General features: G+C 43.5%; 1 protein-coding gene across 2 annotated transcripts in view; it reads left to right on the top strand.

The window, feature by feature from the left end:
- GMDS (GDP-mannose 4,6-dehydratase) overlaps positions 1 to 15,186 on the top strand; it is a 539,856-nt gene that overhangs the window by 97,143 nt on the left and 427,527 nt on the right. For both annotated transcript variants that reach the window (XM_075921351.1, XM_075921350.1), the window contains exons 3-4: positions 2,625 to 2,712; positions 13,535 to 13,644. In XM_075921351.1, coding sequence (XP_075777466.1) covers positions 2,625 to 2,712; positions 13,535 to 13,644 — 198 coding nt within the window. The remainder of the gene's footprint in view (positions 1 to 2,624; positions 2,713 to 13,534; positions 13,645 to 15,186) is intronic.

The following is a 15,186-nucleotide window of genomic DNA, read 5'->3' as shown; positions in this document are numbered from 1 at the left end:
GAGGCCACGCTTCTGCTCATAGGTGACTAGTGCCTGCAAAGGGAGAAGGTTCAGGGAAGGCAACACAGAGGAACAGGCAGAAAGAGAACCTCATTTAGCAATCAAAGTTTTGGCAGGGGCACGTTGGGGCAGTGCACTTCCTGGGTGCTACCACGAGTCACCTATGCTTCTGTTGTTAGCAACAGCTCATTCAAAGTGAGTGCAAGCATTATTGGTAGTTTTCTGCAACATGTTCTGATCCAGGACATCTGCAGGGCTGTGATGTGAGCCTTTGCCTATGCCATCCCCCAGCGAGCCCCAGATGATGCTAGTTTTGACAGAAGGGTGTTAAAAGCAACACGTACACGAACTCCTGCTCACCTCCAGAAGCACTGCTTGTGAGTCACCTGCCATGGAATGGACATGAGCAAGCACTTGATGAGAAAACTGTTACCTACCTCTCGTAACTTACTCTTTGAGATGTGTTGCTCATATCCACACTCCTTCCTTATACGTGTTGGACTGCCCTGGTCGGACATCCTCAGGACCTGACTACCATTAATTAGTGAATATAGCCCGCGGGTTGTACAAGTTTTTCCCTACCACGCACCCTTCCATGGGCATATGTGTCCGTGTGTTACGCAATTTGATTTTTACTCATATTACCAGTATCATGTTGTAGTAATACTTTGACTTGTTTCCTATCTAAAACAACGCACCAACTTTGAAATAGGAAACGAGTCTACTGGTAATGTTGATTATATAGTTATGTTGGACATTTTAGCTAAGTTTAAAGATGATATAATAACAAGAAGACAAGATCAACATAATAAAGTCAGCATCTTCGATTTAATAATAATTTAATAAGAGCAGCAATGTTGTGTTTACTTCAGGTTGGGGGGGAGAGATGCCTGGCTCTGGAGAATGGGAGGGGAGATCAGGAGCAGGGGGAGGGGAGGCGGTGCACATGGCATCCTGGATGCAGCGCAGCAGCTCTGCCTCCAGTACCCGAGCATAAGATTGAGGGGGAGGGGGTCCCAGGATTCCTACTATCTCCCATCACCTCCGCGCAGGCAGGCAGCAGGGGGAAAAGTCTCCAGTGGTGTGACAGATCCAGCATTTCAGGAAGCGCGCCAGCTGTTTAGGGGAGGGGAAGAGCAGCCTGCTCTAACCCAGTCTCCCTCCCCTTCCCCAAAGCCAGGCAAACACCCCGAACCCAATCCTCCCCCCCCCCCCCCGCTAACCTAACCTAATTCTCGTGTCCCGGAGCCGACACCACTGCAGATACAGCTGCGCGTCTCCCTCCAGGCATTGGGGCACGTGCGCTGAGCAGCCAGCCTTGAGCATGAGATGGCCAGGACACCGTGTGCAACCCAATCCCCCTTTCCTTCCCCAGAGCCAGACACCTCCCCTCCCTGCTGTAACCCAAACCCCCTCCCCCTCCAACCTTATGCTCGGGTCCCGGAGCCAGAGCCTCTACGCCGCATCTGGGATGCCATGTGCACTGCCCCTTCTCCCCCTGCTCCTGATCTCCCCTCCCCTTCTCCAGAGCCAGGCATCTCTCCCTGCCCCCCAACCTTATGCCTGGGTCCCAAACCGCTGCCTGCACGCAGTGGCCAGCTGATAGCACGTGCAGGCTGGGACGCTGTGTGCGACCTGTCCTGCACTTGCAGGATATGACACAGTGTTCTGGGGGCTGTGAGTGGCATGAAGTGGGCCATGAGCATGCATAAGGATCATAGCGGCCCGACTGAGAACAGACGACTTGAGTGGTTCTGTCCCGGTTACATCAGGAGCTGCAATTTTTTTCTTTTTTCTCGGGTTGGCCACCCCTGGGCTAGATTATACAGTCTACTTCTTAGGGTATAGTTTAGTCCATTTGTTTTTATTTTAGACAACAAAATATGGGACTCCTGCATGCCATCCAGAAGTTTTGTTCGGGTGGTTCAGTGCTCTTGGTTGCAAGCTATTCTGTGTATGGGTGATGGCCCAACACAAGCAAAGAAGTTGCCTAAAATTTTGATTGGAAAAACTTCTGAAATATCTGGAAAAAGTCAGGTGTTAAAGTTGTAGCTTTCATTTATACAAGCAGCACTTGATGAGCTAAACTGACATAAACCTTGCCACCAATGAGGAGGCTATCTTTACATAAAGAAGAAATGGGATCAGTTTTTGAACAATTTCTCTAGTGTGTCATACATAAACTGGCTTTTCTTTAATATCAGGCAGGCACATATTGCTTCTACAGTGAGGTTTATAGGGGTCTTTCGAAATAGGGGTTTATTTTGAAATTTGACCGTGTGTAGATGCAGGTAAATTCCGGAAGAGCGTCTTCCCAAAAAAACCCGGAGGGAGTATGCAAATGAGCAGCGCTACTTGCATTCTTCTCCCAAAATAAAAATTGTGTAGACATACCCTGAGAAACTTAGGCTGTCACTGATACTGTTACAGGCTTTGTGTTCGATTTAGGACTCAAGGGTATCTGTTACAAGATTTTCCACTTGTCTGTTTGGATAGGGATGGCTAGAGCTATCTTAGTTTCTCTTAATTATGCAATTATTTATGTTAACAATCGAAATCAAAGTTCACTGATTGAATACAATCTCATATTTTTTTCTACCCTTCTGTTCTCATTTAAATTACAGGTGCATGGAATTGTTCGCCGATCTAGTTCTTTCAACACTGGACGGATTGAGCATCTCTACAAGAATCGACAGGCTCACACTGAAGGAAGTAAGATTTCTCTGTATAGTTACTTTTCATGAAATACATTTTTTCGTAATATATCTTCTCCTATCAGTGGTGTACCAATTATTTTTATCTAAGATGTGGTGTCCAACATGCTAGCCACTAGTCATATGTGGCTATTTGGATGGTAGAGTGTGGCTAGTTCACTATAGCAGTAGTCACTACAGAGACCACAAATCTTAAAGCATACTGCCTATAGTTCTTGGAAATTTGTCTCTTCTCTGTGGAGATTTGGGAGCTGTTGTTAAAATTGTTGTTCATCAGCCAACCATTCCTATTGTCTGTCTTCCTATTGAAAGCTTCTGTCCCATTAAGAAATGAAAGCAGTTTTCAGATTAAAATATGATATAAAATCTTATAGTTACATATTGTCTGGAAAAAATATGAAGACATTTCAAGTAATTCATAGAAAAGGGGATGGGAAGGCATCTTGTGCTCAGTGCAAGTTTTGGTGATGCAGTAAATATGTAAGTGAATGCCTAGCTGTGCAAAAAGCTGTGTAAGGTTAAGAGAATTGTAGGAGTCTAGCAAGATTAAGTGGCACTAGAGTAAAAACACATTTTGAGGGTAACTATCTTTTAGTTACATAATAAAATGCAAGATTATCTTGTATACAACTTTGTATGGAATATCATTCTACCTTTTTATTGCCTTCGGGGTCTTTTTTTTTTTAAGGCAAGCTAACTAACCCTACACCAGGGCTTGCAGCTAACCCCATTTCTACACCATAGCTTGATCATAGTAGCGGATAAAAATATAGTAGAATTTGAACTGCTCTTCCAAGTTACACAGTGAGTAAATTAAGATATAATGGAATAATCGAATTGCATTTGGTGCATTGGAATAGAATCTTTTAACAAAATCGTTTGTGAGAATGGCCGTGGGCCTAGTGCAAAAAAAAGTTTGCTACTTTTGCTCTTTTTTTAGTCCTTCTTTTTTGACTATTAAACTGTCAAGGGAAGAATGGGATATTTTATGATTATACATATGTTGGTGAGGCACAGAACTACCTCTTTCTTTTCCTCAAATTTGGATTCCAGTGTCTCCTAGCAACATTAGGGGAAAGGATAAAAGCCAGTTATCTGTGACTCCACATGAATAACAGTGTCACACACATAAGTAACACATGCATCCCTCTTGCTGGACACCAGATTGTAGTGGTTCAGAGGCCCTCTTGGCTGGGCCCAATGTGCTTTAGCCCTACTAAGTCTGAACTGAGCCCAGGCTTTGCTCCTGCCTGGGGTCTGTAGGCATATTCTGAGTGCCAGTTCTTGGCTGCTCGAGGTGTCCCACAGTGCCCTGCAGTGAACACTCTGGCCACAACTTTCAACTCTACTGCTCTCCAGGTGAACAGGAAAAGCCCGGGAAAATATGAATTTCATTTCCTGTGTGGCCAGCAAGGTGAACAGCCCTCTGAGCAGGTGGTACAGCTGACCATGAGTTCCCAGACAACCACCAGCATGGAGCATGCAAAAAATGCTGGGTCTCATTGCTGTGTGGGGTGAGGAATCTGTTCTCGCAGAACTGCAGACCAGCAAAAGGAGCACAGCTATCTCTGCCAAAATGGCAAAGGAGAGGGGATACACCAGAGATGCCCAGCAGTGCCGAGTGGAAAATAAAGGATCTGAGGCAGTCGTACCAAAACACAAAGGAGGCAAACAGTCTGGAGCATTGTCACAAACTCTGCATGCAGTCATTGGGAGGGACCTGATCAGCTTCTCTAGCCAGTCCATGGATTACTCCAAGTCATTCTGACCACCTCAGGCAGCAGCATGGAGGACAGCGTGGATGAGGAAGAGAAGAATGGTCAGTAAGTGAGCAAGTCAATTGATGTCACAGAGAACCAAGAACTTTTTATCCTCTTGGAGGCATTCCCTTCCTCCCAGGACGTTTGACAGTCAGGCACTGATCATGGGGAGGGCACTTCTGGAAAGTTCATATTTTCTATCATGCTATAAGCGGGTTAAGGCAATTGGGTGTGATCTGTGGGGGCCACTCTACCTACGCAGTGGGGGCTCCCCAGAACAGTTTGTGTCTGGAGGCTGAACAGGAATTCTCCATGCACATCTCCATAAAGCTTTCAGAGAGGAACTCGTCAATACTTTTCACATGGTTTCTGGGGAGGGCTGCCTTATTCCATCCTCCACGGTAGGACGTCTTTCCATGCCAAGCCAGCAGTAAGTGGTCTGACATAATTGCAGCACAAAGCATTGCAAAATAAGGTCCACATTTCTGGCCACACTGTCAGCATCTACCCCTGTCACTCTCTCCCAGCAAATTGGGGGTGTTGAGCACAAAAGGGCCATATGAGCCCCTGCCTGCCACCACACCCAAACCCCTCCATCCTTCCCTCCCACAGATCTTGTGCCTCAGCCTGTCTCTTACCATGCCTGCTTACCACCAGACTGAGTCCAGCTGTTCCCCTAAGAACTCTGAAGTGTACCTGCTGCATAATGGCCACTTAAAAGCATGACTGTGGATGTATGTAACTCATCCCTATTTTCTTTAGACAGACCTTCCTTTTATTGTAACAGATTAGTTTTTACACTCTACAATGTATCTCCTGAAAAGTCTGCCCTTCATTTTCTGTTACAGTGGGAACAGCTGTGAGCCTACTGCGCATGCTACTGAACCCATTAACTGTCCAAATCCACAGGCAAAAATAGGGATGATGTGTTCAAGGAGCAAATGCAATCTGCCCACTTGGACAGGGAACACTTAAGCGAGGGAGTAATATGGTGCTGGAGGAGATGTGTGTGAAACATGAAGATGGGAAAGTGTGCAGATAACTGGAAGTGAGGAACCAGGAGAGAGTCTTGTTGATCATGGTGGACATGATGGACCGCATGGTAACTTTCCAGACACCTACATGTATAGGCATCTCCTCCAGCCCTTCTGGACCAACATTTCTGCCTCACCGCCTTACATAGCCTCCTCTCCCAGGGGCCCTAGAATGCAACGGTTGGGGCAGAAGGGTGAGCCAAGGACAGCCTCACGCTCAACCTCTAGGGATGCACTGCAAAGCAAAAGGCTGTCCTCACAATTGTGATCACCTTCCTCCTTCCCCCTCTTTTTCTTTCCCTGCAGTGTTCAGGGTAAATAAAAACACATTTTTTCTGAACAACAGTTTCTTTCCTTCTTCTGGTGAAGGGTGAGGAGGTGGTTAAAGGCAAGCACACTTAATGCAGGGCCACCTTGTTAAGAGTAATATGGATGGCTCTCAAAACTGTCTTTCAAAGCCTCTTTGAATTGCACTGCTGCTTGCTGTGGTCGTCTTATTGCCTTAGTGACTGCCTGGTCAAAATCCCTGCCTAGGCATTGGGCACCCTTCGTCCCCCTACCCCCACACTCTGGCAAATAACTTTCCTCCTTGCTCTCACAAATATTATGGAGCACGCAGCAGGCTGTCACCACAATGGGAATGTTTCATTTGCTGAGATCTGGCCTAGTCAATAGACTGTGGAACCTTCCCTTTAAACCAGGGGTGGGGAGCCTCATGCCCCCCGGCTTGACTGAGTCCGGGCCTCCCCCAGCATTGGGGAGCCCACGCTGGTGCTCCAGCCCTGCCACTGCCCCACTGTGGGGTGGGAGCACAAAAAAATCTACTATGCTGGGCCCCTGGTGTGGAAGGGGAATGTGGGGAGTGTCTTTCTCCTCAGTCATTGGCCACGTCAGAGATGGGATTTTTTTCTAGTTTGTGTGCAGCCCCTGACCGATTTTTCTGTGCGTCAGTGGCCCCCACCCAAAAACGGTTCTCCACCTTTGCTTTAAACACCCCAAAAACATTCTGCCACCATTCTGCACTTGCTCAGCCTGGAATTGAACTGCTCCTTTACTGTGGTCCAGGCTACCCGGATATGGTTTCATGAGCCATGGGAGCAAGGAGTAAGCTGGGTCACCAAGGATCATTAATGGCATTTCTGTGTCTTCAATGATAATCTTCTAGTTTGGGAAGAAAGTTTCAGCTTGCAGATTGACGAAGAGGCAGGAGTTCCTAAAGATGCGCGCATCATGCACCTTTTACCACCATCCCACGCTGATGTCAGTGAAATGGTCCTGTGATCCACCAGCCCCTCCAGCACTTTTGAGAAGTATTCCTTGGGGTTTATGTTCTCCTTGGCATGGTGATTAGGTGCCAAGATGGGGATGGATGTCCCTCCACAGCTGGGGAAACCCAGCATGGCAAAGACCTTTACTGTCCTCCAAGTTTCCCAGAGTCACTATGCTTTGTAGCAGACGTGTATTGATTGCCTTGACAGCTTGGATCACAGCAGCCTCCGCTATAGATTTCCCCACTCAGTTGATTTACAACTGACTGGTAGTTGTCTGGCATTTTAAGCTTCCAGAGGGCAATTTCCACACACATCTCCACTTTCAGAGCAGGTCTCGTTCTTATATTCTTGTGCTTCAGGAAAGCAATTTGCAAACTTCCATGTAAGTGGCCTCACGCATACAAAGTTTCGTAGCCTCTACAGATCGTCCCATGGCTGCATCACAATGTAGTCCCAACAGACTGTACTTGTCTGATGTCACCAGATCCTGTGTGCCACTGTGTCCAGAGGATTGAATGCTGGCAGCATTTGCCAGTTCAACTCAAGTGCTTCACAGAAAAGTGTGCTCATGGCTTACGCTGCTATGGCATCTGTGCAAATAACCAAGGGGAAAAGGTACCAAAGACTACCATTGCTCTCAAGTGATGGAGGAGGGAACAAGTACATTATGGGATGCTGATGACATGTATCCAGAACTGCCTGTTGCACAGTTTTGTTCTCAGCATACACTCAGCACACAACCCAGGATGCAAATGGGTGCAGGCTTTGTGGGATAGCTACTCACAGTGCATCACTCTCAAAGGTGATGGTAGCCATCCTACTGGAGATGCACTACTTCAAAATACGTTGAACTCTTGCACGCAGTGGGGATATGCACCTTCAACTTTAGAAAATTGGGTGCTAAAAGTCAACCTTCATAAATTTGACCTTACCTCTTAGGGCTCATCTAGACTACGCTAGAGTGTCGGGGGAGGGGGAAGGGGGAGGGAATTTGCATATCTTCTTCTGATCTCACTTTTGAAAGCAGAGCTTTCAAAAGTGACAGTAGTTTAGATGTGGCTTTTTTGGCGAACCCCTTCTTGTCAAAAAGCCATGTAAACCTCATTTTTTTGCGGAAGAGCGGCTATTTGACAAAGGGGGGAGGTTTGTCGAAAAAGCTGTAACTAAACTACTTTCACTTTTGAAAGCTCCACTTTTGAAAGTGAGATTGGAAGAAGATATGCAAATTCCGATGGAATTTGCATATCATCTTTCAACACTCTAGCGTAGTCTAGATGAGCCCTTAGTGTAGACATGGTCTGAGTCTCTTCTATGACTAGTTGATTCTGACAGTCACAGCTTGAGTATGATTCACATACATGAAGTCTCTGAATCCCATACCATCTCACGATCTTCCCTTAATGATTTTCTACTTGCATTGAACAGAAGGAATGACAGAATTAGACACCTATGGGACCTACCAGGAGAGATTCTTCAGGGAAGAGCCTCTATACTCCCGTGTGACCTCTCAGAAACAAAGAAACAGAACCATTCAGTTTGCAGTTCCATTCAACAAACTTTGGAGACCAAAAGCATCAAAAAAATCTGTTTACCAGAATGTCTAGGGTCTTGCTTTAGCAGATTAAAACAAACAAATCAGTCCATGACTACTGGTAACAAAATGTCTTTCTTTTAAAATGGAGGTATTGTATAAGCTCCAACACTTCAGTTAGTCTATAAGGTGCCACATGACTCCTCGCCGCTTCTACGTATTTATGCTATTTTTGACATTAGAAATATTAAAATATATTCATCATGATGAATAAAATGCATTATGAGAGTGAATTCTCTGCAGAAAGTAGTTTGAGAACAAGAACAAAGTTGAAAAGCTTTTGTATATTGATGTTGACAGACGCTGGCTTATGCTGATACCTCCTTTTTCACATATTAATTAGAAACTAACCAAATCAGAAATCTTAGAAGAATAATCAGGATATTTTGGCCAAATAAAATTTCCAACAAAGATCTACTGTCTCAGTGTAAACAAGAAGACATGGCCACTATAATTATGAAAAGACGCTGGCGATGGATAGGCCATGTGTTACGAAGAGAGGACGGCTCTATTACGAAAATTGCACTCCACTGGAAACCAGATGGGAAGAGAAAGAGAGGAAGACCAAAAACAACCTGGCGCCGAACGGTAGAACAAGAATTAAAAGACCATCATCACACTTGGGGAACAATAGGCGCTTTGGCCTGTGACCGACAGAAGTGGAAGGACTTTGTTGCTGCCCTATGCGCCATTGGCGTAACGGGCAGTAAGTAAGTAAATCAGAAAAGAATAAAAAACAGCTTCATGACAAATATATCTAAGCACAGTTGAGATTTTTGTCAGTAATGTTATGAAGCATTGCCTATTGTGAAGGGTTTTTTAAATTACTTTTTCCTTTGGCCAGGTCTATACTGCAAGGGCAGTTCCAGCTATAAAAATAACGTAGCTGGAGTCGACGTACCTTAAACCAAACTTTGGCACCCTTCCCACTGCAGGAGGTTGATGAGCGAAACTCTTCCATTGACTTCCCTTGCTCCTTGCAACAGCAAGGCATACCATGATCGGTGGGGGCACTCTCAGCATTTGATTTATCTGGTCTTTACTAGACCCACTAAATCAAGTGACAGAAGGTTGACTACTGAAACGTTGATCATCTTGTTTGTATTGATGTGGTCTTAGTGTTAATTCACTAAGTTTAGAACCTAAAGCTTTCAGGTCAGTAGTGCTGAGTCTTATTGTAGTAGTATCTAAATTTTCAGCCTGCGAAAAGTTTGTGATATTAGCATTCCTAAGAAGGCAAACTGACTTGATCTCAGCATCTTGTACTATGCAGTCTTGTTTGTTTGTTTAATACAAAACCCTCTTTCTCTCTGACTCAGTTCTGTATCTAATACTCGTTGTCAATGTGAAATCCATTGCAGAAGGGAAATTGGCCATGGGTACTAGTGGACAATAGAATAGTTTGTATATTATGTTTTCAAAGAATAATAGTTTTTCCAAGGCTCAGCTTCTATCAGTAACAAGCTGTCTAAATAAATAATTAATGAATGAACTGGAAGGGACCTTGAAAGGTCATTGAGTCCAGTCCCCTGCCTTCACAACAAGACCAAGTACTATCCCTGATAAATTTTTGCCCCAGATCCCTAAATGGTCTCCACAAGGATTGAACTCTTAACCCTGGGTTTAGCAGGCCAAAGCTCAAACCACTGAGCTATCTGTCCCCCGAGCCTATAGATGGCTTTGGTTAGCTTTGTTGTCAGCTGCCCGTGAACAGAACTTAGCAGGATATTATTTTTGACCTACATCCTTCATACAAATTAGTAATAGATGACAGTATGTTTTGTTCTTTTCATATTCTGATATAAGCCATTGGCATAAGTGCCCATGCAGAGTAATCAACAGGCATCAGTGGAGGTGCTCCTCTTTAATTGCACTGTTTATAAAATGGTAGGTACATTTCCAGAAGCATTATATATAAGTACAGTGTTTGGGGAGAGTGAAAAAATAATTGTCATAAATAGCTGAGAGAGAAGGAGAGAGCAGTGTACTCTAGTGGCCTGGTCTGAGTATCAGAGGGGTAGCTGTGTTAGTCTGTAACTGAAAAAAATTAAAAAAACAACAAATAGTCCTGCAGCACCTTGGAGACTAATAAAAAATGTAGATGGTATCATGAGCTTTCATGGGCACATCCCACTTCTTCATTTGAATGGAGTAAGGGGTCCAGGGTACAAATAGCAGAGAAAGGGAGGGGAAAAATATTGTCAGTTAGACCGCCAATGCTAAATGAGGCTAATAGAATGGGCTGTAATTATCTGGTGCTTACCTTTTTATGTGATTAGGGTGTGAAATATAGTGAGTGGCCCATCTAGTTCAGGTCTTTGTTCAGACCTCGATTCCAGGTGTCAAACTTGTAAATGAAGCTAAGCTCTGCAGCTTTTCTTTGAAGCTGGTATATTGGCCAAATTGGATAGTCTCTGCGATATAGGATTAATGGACACAGATATTTGAAATGGTAACACACGGAAACCTGTTTGGGAACATTTCAACTTGCACTCACTAATGGATCTGAAAGTGATTGTATTATTACAAAGCAATTAAAAAAAACAGCTTAAAAGAGAAGCTGCAGAATTTGGTTTCATTTACATGTTTGATACCTGGAATTGAGGTCTGAACAAAGACCTGAACTAGATGGGCTGTTACATTCCAGTCTCTCTCAACCTGTGGTACGACTACCCTTAGGGGTACTTGAGAGAAGTGTGGGGGGTATGTCAACACAACTGATGTTTGGAGAACACTGAATTTTTGTGTTAAGTTTTACAGTGATTTATTATCTTTGTACATTTTGTTACAGTAATCTTTGAACAGATGGAGAAGTGTCATGTAGACTAGCTACTCCAGATGGATACTTTGTAACCGTACCCTGGTCTCATCCGCTAGGGATGGTATCTTAGGTGCGACTCTCACTCCATATCTAATTACCGGAGACTATATAATTTCTCAGGGATGTTAGGCGCGTATAAAATGAAAACTTAAGACCGAATTTTCAGTGAAAACCACAAGACTATATTATTTAACAACTTTAACAAACAGTGCCTTGAAGGAACAGATGAGGGGGCAGTCCCCTTTTTACACTATATGGACCAGGAGGGGAAGTCCCTCCAGGCCCCTATACCTACACAGAGTCTACGGCGACGGAGACGATTGATGAGTTGCTAGCGACCTACAACCTTCGGGCTAATTGAAAGCCTTTAGGGAGGACAGCTAGGCGTCCCTTGTCGGCTGATCTCGACGCTAGGCGACCTACAATCCGTTGGCTAATTAAAGCCGCGGGAGAGGAACAGCCCAGGAGATCCCTCGAAGCACGGATGGAGGACGAAGATGGTCGGTTCACCTTCTGTGAAGCCCTCTGGTCCTCGCTGCCTCTTCTCTGCGCTTCGGTGCAGCCGGATCAGGCGATTGATGACTCTGTTCTATCCACTCTAATCCTATCCTAAAAATAAAACCTTAAACTAATCCCGACGTGCCCGACGAACAGACACGACGACGGCCGACATGCGTGGTCCGACGCAGCCTGACGTACAGACTCGATGACGAGAACTAATCTAACTAAAATACTAAACTAACTAACCTAACTAATCTATTTGAGGAGGTCTGGCCTGCCGCCAGCCTGACTCAAGAAAATACTATATTATATAAAATAGAGGTAGCATAGCCTTCCGCTAGCTTCTCTAGAAGAATATCTTTACAGGACCTCTATCATACACCTAGGACAAGGATGACTCTCTCTCTCTCTCTCTCTCTCTCTCTCTCTCTCTCTCTCTCTCTCTAACCTAGCCTAGAACCTATCCCGACGGAACAATAACCCGACGCAGCAGCAACTGCTGTGCGGCAGAGACTTAAATAGTCTGGGTTCATGCATATTCATGAGTGTTCTAAGTTTGAAATGATGGGTTAACAGAGATGCTCTTATAGCGTGGTTTGAATTTAATTGGTTGTTGTAGGATGCTAATGAATATTCATAGCTCATTCAAATTACAACAGGTAAGTGAGTTGGTATTTTTAAACTCTAACTGCTACCTGTGGACGTGATAGAATTCAAACCTCAAATGGATGCCCAAAGATAGTTTTGTGGTTTTCAAAATGGAGTTTCAGACTCCATTTTGAGATATTGCAGAATTTTCCATATTCAAGTTTACATGCATTGTGAATGGGTGAATTGACATATACAGACTTAGAATAACATCAGTCCTGTATCTTACATACATTATACATGGTGATACATTGGATGTTGCATCTGCTTTCATTGGGTTACAGTACTTAGCAGTTGGATTGTTACATATTTGTTACACAACTGTGGAGTTGTTACATTATTTTGCTATTCTGCTTTACAATTTTACACCCAAAAATTTCATGTCTGCCTGGCTACGATTAAGTTGTTTAAACAAATGTGTGTCAATGGTAGAAAAAAAAGTGTCTAAAAACTGTAGGTGCTGGGGGTACTTACAATTTTTTTTAAAAGGGGGTCCTTTATTTAAAAAAAGTTGAGAGATACTGCTATATTCATACCTATGTTCCAAAAAGCTAAGCCCTGGGTACTTAGAGCCCTCTGTATTAGCCTCATTTAGCTTGAACACTCTGATCTGAGTAGTTAGAACTTGGTACAGAAACCCTTGAATTTTAATTCAGCTCTGACTTTGGCAGATCGGTCTACAGGGAACGCTTTTGTCGACCGCTCTCGTAAACCTCATTTCACGAGGCAAAAGGGAGCAGTCAACAAAGACGTTCCCTGTCGACCGATCGCATCTTTACTGCCGTGCTGTGCTGACAGCATGGTGGCCATTTTTATTTTAATGAAGCGGGGAATATTTAAATCCCCACTTCATTGATTGTGTTGGGTAGTCTAATTTACATGCCTCTGTCGGCAGAGGCATATAGTCTAGACATACCTTAAGTGAAGCTGCCCACTTGAGTTTAAACATCCTAGTTGAATGAAGTGCAACAAATAAAGCAAGTATCATAAATATTGCCACTTGTAAAACTTCTGGTAAGGAAGAATATACCTTTTAAAAATAATTATCGAGACATTTTTATTTTAATTTCGAGAGAGAGAGAGAGAGAGAGAGAGAGAGAGAGAGAGAGAGAGAGTTTTAAGGATACTGTAGAGTTTTGAGAACTAGATTTTATTACATTTATTAGTCTAACTATGTATTCTTGAAATCTGAAGATATGAAGCTGCACTATGGTGATCTCACTGACAGTACTTGCCTGGTGAAAATAATCAATGAAGTGAAACCCACTGAAATCTACAACTTGGGAGCTCAGAGCCATGTCAAAGTAAGTGACTTTCAACATTGACAGTGTTTTGAATGGTTAGTGATTGTGTGCTCTGTATTTCTATTCATCATTTTAATCCACAGCCCCTACCTCATTTCAGAAATTATTAGTTTTAACATGTGAGCTGTGCTTTAAATGAAGTTGATAATGTATGCTATGATACTGAATACTGTTTCAGTTTTCATACTGAATGTAAAATTAAACCTCAAGGGGTCATATGAGGTTAAATTGGCATTGCCAACATTGTCCCCAATTTTTGAGACTTAATCTCTCCACCGTTTGAAATAACATTGGGTTCAAAATGTCCTGAGAAGAAGTCCTATTAGAAGACACTGTTGGTTTGTGTGTTAATCAAAACGCTGTTTTAAAGTAATATTTTATTTTTAGCCGATATGATAACTTGAACGAACCTCACTAAAAAATTCCAAATAGCTTGCGTGCTGTTCTCAGTTCTGATCAGAAGACTTTCAGGTGAAAAATTTAGTTTGATATTCACCCAAAGCCTCTAAATAGCAGTCTTGGAGTTGCTGCTGCTCCTCTGTCCACTAGTCGTCTTCCTTTGATCCTACTGGTTTCTGTTTTTGGAATGGTTTGCAGCAGCCCTACATTATTTTATTTTTATATATTTGTATTACCTAAATATTAGCCAATTTTAGTGCTGGAAATTCTCAGACTGGGGGTTGTGACTTATCATGGGGTGCAAGGTGATTAGATGGAGGTTGCAAACTGAGAGCTCTGTGGGGCTGACAACTTAGAGTCCCCCAATAAATTTTCCCCATTTTTAATTTATCAAGGATGGGTGCTACTCTAAGACTTGCTGTGTGAAAATGGACAACACAAAGTTTTTAAAAAAACTACTGTTTCAATAAGTATGAGTTGCATCCTCCGTCACCAACTCATGCCTCCCCCCCACCCCACCTCTAGAGGTAGCAAGTGGACGGGGTCTGTGGCACTGATACGTGTGGGGAGCTGGCTTCAAAGTTGGCTCTTTGCACATATCAGCTCCAGCCTTCCCCCCTCATCCTCTGCATGTCTGAGGCAGCAGTGCAGGCTTTGGGGGGGTCGAGGCAGGTGGATCCGGTGCTCATGGGGAGCCTGCTTAAAGCCAGATCCTCAGGGGGAATGCATTTAGTCAACAAGATTAACCAATAAGCCTAGGCTTATTGGTTAATCATATAGTCGAATACATATTGACAACCCTAGTGGAGATCTTGTGGCAATTCGACCTAAAGTATATTACTGGAGTTGCATATAAATTAGGTCAACATTGCACTGTAGAGTAGACCTGTCCTAATTGGTTTCAAATGCTTGTGTCTAAATCGGCAGAAGCAAATCATGTCCAGAGACAGCAACTAATGACTGGCCTGATCATAGAAATAAAAATTAAATGGAAGCATGTTAGTTTTTTAAATGTTCGAAACAAAAAATACTTTGGTATTATCAAGATTATTTATTGGTTCAGCAATGCCAAATGTTCAAAGATAGCTGCTGACACTGAGTTTGGTTCCTTCACAATAAGTTTATGGTAACTGGTGAACATCC

This window comes from Pelodiscus sinensis, chromosome 2, assembly GCF_049634645.1.
Source record: "Pelodiscus sinensis isolate JC-2024 chromosome 2, ASM4963464v1, whole genome shotgun sequence".
NCBI classification, from domain to species: Eukaryota; Metazoa; Chordata; order Testudines; family Trionychidae; genus Pelodiscus; species Pelodiscus sinensis.
Note: the sequence above shows the minus strand (reverse complement) of the source record. Positions and strands in the feature narration are given on the sequence as shown.